Below are 7,072 nucleotides of genomic sequence, written 5' to 3'. Positions count from 1 at the left end.
TGGACACCCTCACCACCCAACAGTGATGATGCATGGAGGACCGCCCCACCCTGGAATGCCAATGTCAGCATCAAGCCCCACGGTTCTTAATACAGGAGACCCAACAATGAGTGGACAAGTCATGGACATTCATGCTCAGTAGCTTAAGGGAATATGCGTTGTCTGCAATGGTGACTGATTTCAAATCATGTTTTTTCTGCAATGACTGTGGAGTTCCATTCTTGGCATCTACTTTGGACCAAGGAGCATCCCTAATTCTTCCTAGGGACTCTTAAAAAGCAGGAAATACCAACCGAAGTCAATTTGGGGGACATGCTAAATAACTATATAAGACATTAAGAGAACAAAGAGTGAAATATTGTAAATGCTATTATACTGTTATCCATATTACGTTGTTTCTTATAGATTTTTTAAAAAAAATGTGAAATTTTTCCACACTATGTGTGTTGTTTCCATAGCTCTTCACTTCCTCCAGAAGCCTCCTTACATTAAAAAGCCTTACAGTTATCCTGCAAGGGACAGGAAGGTCTGATTTGCAGGATTTTTAGAGCATTAAAATAACTATCAGGCAGAAGAATCTTTCTTCTTGCCTAGGATTTCAGCCATGCACGCTCTCTCTCTCTCTCTCTTTCTCTCTCTCTCTCTCTGTTTTCCTCTCTCTCCCTCTCTCTAGCCTGGGGCTTGAATTTGCATGTCTAATTCATTTACTCACCATATTTGAATTGGCCTGAACAGATGTAAATCGGGAAGGATGGGAAAACCTGCAGTCATCAACAATGATTAATCAGCTGTTGCAGGCAGTGTCTTAAGGAGACTAGTAGGAGGAGGCATGGAAACCAAAAGGCCGTGTGTTTAGAAGCCTAATTGTCACATCAAGCATCATTGTCCCCATGCAACAACCACCTTATACATCACTTCCTGTTTTATGCAGCTCAAAAACATAGACTGAAGATTTATTTTTAATATGTTGACTTTATTTCTGAGCAAAGCATCGGTCATGTGTGTATTTTTCCATAGTCCCACCTTGAAGCATTTATGTAGACATTGTAAATAAATTTTGTGCAAAAAGGACTGGAAAAATGAACTGTATTATTGCAATTTTTTTTGTAAAAGTAGCAGTTTGGTATGAGTTGGCATGCATACAAGATTTACTAAGTGGGATAAGCTAATTATACTTTTTGTTGTGGATAAACAAATGCTTGTTGATAGCCTTTTTCTATCAAGAAACCAAGGAGCTAATTATTAATAACAATCATTGCACACTGAGTCTTAGCATTTCTGACGGAAACAGTTTGGATTGTATAATAACGCCAAGCCCGGTTGTAGTTGTTTGAGTGCAGTAATGAAATCTGAATCTAAAATAAAAACAAGATTATTTTTGTCATGCTGACTCCACCGCTTGAAAAATTTGTTTACTGCCCCCCCAAAATTTTAATGATTAATACAGTGAATATAAAAGTTAATTTTAGCTCCCTAAAACATACATGTATTTGAAAACATTAGCCACAAAGTAAATTATTTAATAATAGTCACTGATTTCTTTAAGCTGACTTAATGAACTCCTAATATCAGCAAATTTAAGGCCTAAGGGTATTAAACTAACTGTAGACTCAGATTACATCCAACAGAATTACTCATCTAACATCAGTGAAATTATTCTTGCATATAATGGTGAACCCAAGTAGAGTTAACTCTTTTACTAAGGATGTTACCTAGGAAGAGCAGTATATGTTTATTAGGAAATTAACTATGTGAATTGAAGAGACCAGACTTCAAAATCTAATTTTTATAAATATGCTCTATGTTCTCATTGGATAAAACTGGTTATTAACCAATTTTCCAGAACAGCTGTACAGAATTTCTGCATGGCAGCCAGCTAAATGGTACAAAATAACATGTTTAAGCTGGAATAGCTTATAATTTTATTTAAATAAAATTGCTGCTATAAAAAGTGCTTCCCAAAGCTAAGGAAAATATACAAATATTTTAATTAAGGCAAATTAGTTTTTAAAAATCAGCCTTTTAGCAGTGATTGCTTGGTAAACAAAGGATGGGTCGGAGGAAGAAAGAGCCTTAAACTCAAGTCTGACGTTCAGGCCTATGTCACCCTATAAACCCGCTCTGAACAATTCTATTTTCTATTTGAAAAGAGAAACCAGCTGTGGGTTGGCTTTACTAGGTGACGTGTGATTGACTGACTCACCTGCTGGAGCAGCAGCGCGCACTCTCACCTTTTGTTTATGGGGCCTCGTGTCTAAACACGTGGATGCGCAGAAAGAGACCCGGGCTCAGCCTGGTGCGGCCTCCTCGCGCACCGCCCTGCACCCCACCCTGCCCCCACCCCGTGTATGGGAGTGTTTAAATTTCCCATTTGGACCCAGTGGCCATTCTTCGTCTACATACATAGTCCATATTAGTGAAAGAATTCTCCTTTGATAGGTGATTACTAGCAGTTAACAACCATTTATTTACTTTAAAAATTAATAATAAACTTTATAAACTAACCATCCATTTGCCCCTCCTCCTCAGTACATGCCTGGCTGAGTTGGTTATTTTCAGCCATTATTCCAGAGGAAACTCATGCCGGGTGGGAGAGGGAAGGAAAGGGGAGGAGGTAGGGGGGCAGAGAGAGAGAGAGAGAAAGAGAAGCAGAGAGAGACTAGAAAGAGAAGCCTACGCGTGAAGAGGAATTAGGAAATATGGAGACTATGAAGAATCAAGAGCATTAGTGTCCAGTGAATTAGAAAAGATAAAACAAACTGTGTTCTTTCCCTGTGTTCCCCCTCTGTGTGAGGGTTTTGTGAGAGCCTTGCTCTCCGCAAGTCCTTTTTTGCCCTGCCTCGACACCCACCTCCCCCTTAATGCCATTTTAGCTTTTCCTCTTGTAAATTTCAGAGCCAGCTCTGAGGTTATTGAGGACACTTATCCAAAAGAGGGAAATAATAGAGGTGCTCAGAGTGTTTTTGATGTTGCTTAAAAGGCAAAAACAAAACGCCCTCGTCTAAACAAGGGCACACCATTGTACCTGCTTTTTATTTTTACTTGGGGAGGGGGGCGCTGGCTGAATGAAACTTTTTAGTATGATTCAAATATTTTTCAAAAAAATTAAAAATATTTTACCCTATCATATTTAATCAGCTGTAATTATAACACATTCAAAATGAATAATATGCCTTGACAGTATTTTTATTGTTATTGTTCATTGCATGATGTTCGACTGCTTTAGAAGCACAGGAAAGAGAAGTAAACGCGCTACAAATGGGGAATTACCCTCGTTTAGCATTAAAATTCATTTAGATAAAATTGCCACAAACATTTAAATGGGAAGATTAGTTCCCCCTCACGCCTTATTGCACTCGCTCAATGGTTCCGTTAAGAACATTTTACACGTTGGAAATTCCGTCTTCTCAGACGGCTTGCTGTTTCCTAGTTACCCACATTCAAAGCAAAGGCAGCAGCAAAGGCAGCCGCAGCAGCAGCAGCAGGGAAAAAAAAAAAGTTTTGGCAACTGGTCTGCAATTCATCCGCTGCTGGCCCCAGCCCCCCTCCGCCCACAGAGGTCTGCCCCCCATCCACCACCTTTCTCCACCCCCACCTCTTCTCCCATTATGTAATTTGCAGAGTTTTGTCCTTCAGGAAACAAGTTGCTTAGTTTTATAGTATTTGTATATAATGTAAAAATACAAAGAAATATCAAAAAGCCAGTCTGTGCCTCTCCTGGTCTCCCCTCTTCCCCTTCTGCTCTGAACTGAGGGTTTAGTTTGAAAGTGCTGAGTTTCTCACATCTCCTATTCTGAGCCCACAAGGCACGTTTTTTGGCTTTCTTTTCTGCCAGGACATTTCCAGGAAATTCACCACTGCTTCTTGGTTGTATTAGAAACGAGTGAAAGAATTAGTTTCAAAAGTCCATGCAACGTCTAGTTTCTCCCTCTCCTTTTCTTCTCTCCCTCCCTCCCTCCTTCCTCCCCCTCTCCCTCTTTCCCCTCTCCCTCCTTCCTTCCCCTCTCTCCCTCCCTCCTCCTTCCCCCTCTCTCTCCTCCTCCCTTCGCAGAGCCGCAGGAAAAGAAGAATGTCGGCTTCGACTGCCATCTTTTGGGGATTTGGAAAAACGACTCGGTAGGAAACGCAAGGAGGCGGAGGCGCGGGGTGTGGGGGGGAAACCCCCTTATTATCCTGTGTCGGAACTGGCTCCCTTAATCTGATGCTTAAATATTTGATGTGGAAAAATTACCCATAAAATTAGTTACTAACAATTTCAAATTGAAATCACTTATCGAATTATAAACGCATTAAAGCTGTATGGATGGTATTAGGAGTTCCTCGGGAGGCAGCGGGTGTCTCCTTGCAGTGCGCTGGGCCGGCGAGTTTCGCCTCGGGGAGAGGCACCTCCGCGGAGCCCGGGGAGGGCGGCACAGATCTCCAGGCGCCGGGGTCCCGGCCGGGGAGAACAAGCGGTCGGCCAGGCCCAGGCGGAGGCTCCGGCTCGCTCGGCTCGCGGGGGCGGGGAGAAGGGAGAGGAAGGAGCGGCGGTGGGAGGCTCCGACCCCGGGGCAGAGGCGCCTACCAGGAAACTTCGTAGTGAAGTCGAAAGATTCTGAAAAGGAAAAATACAAGCCTTACCCGCCTCCTGCCACCCGCGTCTCCCACGCGGCGCGCAGACTTGGCACGCCGGGTTCATTGCTGTGTGCAGCGCCCCCCAAGCCTGCGGGCCGGGGGCAGGAGGGGAGATGCCAGAGGCCTGGGGTTGGGTTGGGCTCCGCGCCCCGAGAGAAAATCCCGTGGGCCGCGGCGGCAGCTGCGAGGAGTCGTCCCGCCCTGACGCGGCTGCCCCTGCGTCCCACCGAGCCCCGAGTCCTGGCCTGGGCCCGGTGCACGGGCGGACTGGTCTGTGCTCAGAGCACCTTGGGGGGCGGTTCTGGCACCTCCAGTAGCCTCCTACCTCCTCCCCACCCCAACATAAAAGTCAAGTGTAAGGGGGCTGCTGACTTCGTCTCTGGAGACGAGGCGACCCCGGGTCTGCACAGGTTTGGAGAGGCACCTCCTGGGGTACTCCAGCCCCCCTCCCTCGGAACCGCTCGGGGTGCTTTGTGTTGGACTAGAGGCTTCTTGATGAACTCTGTTCCCGAGGCCCACGGCGGTTCCGGGAGCGCGACTACGAGAGCTTGGGGGCACTTGGGACCTGGGCAGCGCCCGCCAGGCGGACTGCGAGTGCAGGGGTCTGAAGCCGCAGCAGGGGAGCCGTGGGCGGCACCCCGGCGCCTGAGGCAGGAGCTCCTCAGGATCTGTTTAAAGCCTCTGCAAACTTTCCTCTGCCTTTCGAATCCCAGCAGGCCCTTGGCCCATGTGAAGGCAGTAAAAACAGGACTTGATGCAAAGCTCCGGGCTAGGCGCTTGGCTGCCGGGTGGAGTGACGTGGAATTAGGTAATGAGGCGTCCTGCCTGGCCGGGCATTTCCCCTCGCCTCACTCCCCTCTCCCATGCCACCCCGCACCCACTTGACTGTTAGGCGCCCCGGCCGCTAGCACTCAGGGTGGCCAGGTGCAGAGTGTACATGAGATTGGGAATCCCAGGGCCCGGGAAAGAGCGGTGAGGGAGAGAGAGTGGGGGATCGCCCCTTGAGGGAGGCGGCTGATTGCTGGGAGGGGGGAGTTTCCCTTTTTGGCCCAATCTGCCCGCCAACGCGTCTGTAACATTCTCAACCAAAGCGGAGCTGAAAGGAAAAACAAACAACATATTGAGCAATCAGTTCGCCAACATTTGAGCATTTAAGAGTCTTTGCCCTGAAAGCGGGTACCTGGGGGTCTCGGTGGAGAGATGAGGGGCGTTTTAGGGTCTCGGTTCTGGTCGGCTGCGCCTCCGGGTCGCCCCTCTGCGCGCTGCCTCCTGCCGGCCCGGCGCGCTCAGCCCACCGCGCGGAAACCCAGGCGGTGAAGCCCTGGAGAAAAGGGATTTAGTTTTAAGCCACTCTCCCATCGATCCGGTCGGTAATTCCTACCCCTGCCCACTCGCAGACACACTCACCTCTACCCTAAAGCATTAAGTTCATTACGCGAGCAATGATCTTAATCTCCAGGCGGAAAACGAGTCCCGGGACCTCGCCAATTGGGGAAGCGGTGAATCAAGTCACCTGCTCCCGCACTCGCCCCGCCAGCTTCTCCGTGGGGGCCTCGAGTGGCAGGGCACGCTGCGCAGGGGTCCTTCTCTCCACGCCGGGGCGTGCCCGGCAGGGGTCAGGAACCCTCTGTCTGCTTTCTTCGGGTTGGCGACCTTCTCGAAGGGTGGGATTGCGCTCGCTCGCTTTCCTCCTCCCCTCCCTTCTGCTTTTCTTCTAGGGTCCCCCTCACACCTCCGCGCTCTCCTCCTCCTCCCTTCCTCCAAAGTGGCGAGTTCCCCTTCTCCTCCGAGTGTCCCCAGGCTCTCCATCCGCCCACCCCCCACCCCCGCCTTCGCTGCAGCCACAGGTCCCGCACTGCAGTTGGGTTAACCCATCGCTTTTTCACGCCTGCCTACTTCACCCACCCCCCGAGACATAAGGGGGGGGGATCGCTCAGCAAGGCCCTCTGGAAGCCACTTGCTGAGGGCATCCTGGGGCTTTAAACAACCGGTTCTACGATCTAGGGGAGATCCCTGCACCCATTGATAATTCCATTTCAAAGAAACCCAGCAAAGCGGCAAACACCCCTCGCAGCCGCCTGCTCCCCTCCCCCCCTTGGCATCTAGCAGCGTCTGGCACCGCAGGGAGAGGGAGGCGAGCCACGCGTCCAGTCCTTACTGGCCGACCCAAGAGGCGCCAGCTTGTTCTAGAGACTCAGTTTCCACCGGACAATCCTGAAAGCGGGGAAAACACAACGCAGTGGCTGTGTAAACCCACGTTCCCGACACCTCCCACCCCAATCTTATTTTCAAGACGTTCATTTTCAGGTAGTCCTAAACTGAACAGCGAGCTTTGTGTGTTATCTACTGGGGGTGGGGGTGGGAGCGGAGGAGACTCTCGCCGCCCGCTCCGGTCTTTAATGTCTGAAATAACGAAATGCCTGTGTGGCAGCTGCTCCTAGAGCCAAAACTAACTCTT

At 49.2% G+C, this 7,072-nt stretch overlaps 1 protein-coding gene across 1 annotated transcript in view; it reads left to right on the top strand.

Moving 5' to 3' along the window:
- The window catches only part of MEIS1 (Meis homeobox 1), a 130,328-nt gene extending 128,963 nt beyond the window's left edge, over window positions 1-1,365 (top strand). The window contains exon 12 of the mRNA XM_058551075.1: window positions 1-1,365. This exon is cut by the window's left edge and continues 142 nt beyond it. Coding sequence (XP_058407058.1) covers window positions 1-142 — 142 coding nt within the window. The 3' untranslated portion in view covers window positions 143-1,365.
- The last annotated feature ends 5,707 nt before the right edge of the window (window positions 1,366-7,072 follow it).

This window comes from Diceros bicornis, chromosome 12 (genome assembly GCF_020826845.1).
Source record: "Diceros bicornis minor isolate mBicDic1 chromosome 12, mDicBic1.mat.cur, whole genome shotgun sequence".
Taxonomy (NCBI): Eukaryota; Metazoa; Chordata; class Mammalia; order Perissodactyla; family Rhinocerotidae; genus Diceros; species Diceros bicornis.
This window is presented reverse-complemented; position numbering and strand designations above follow the sequence as displayed.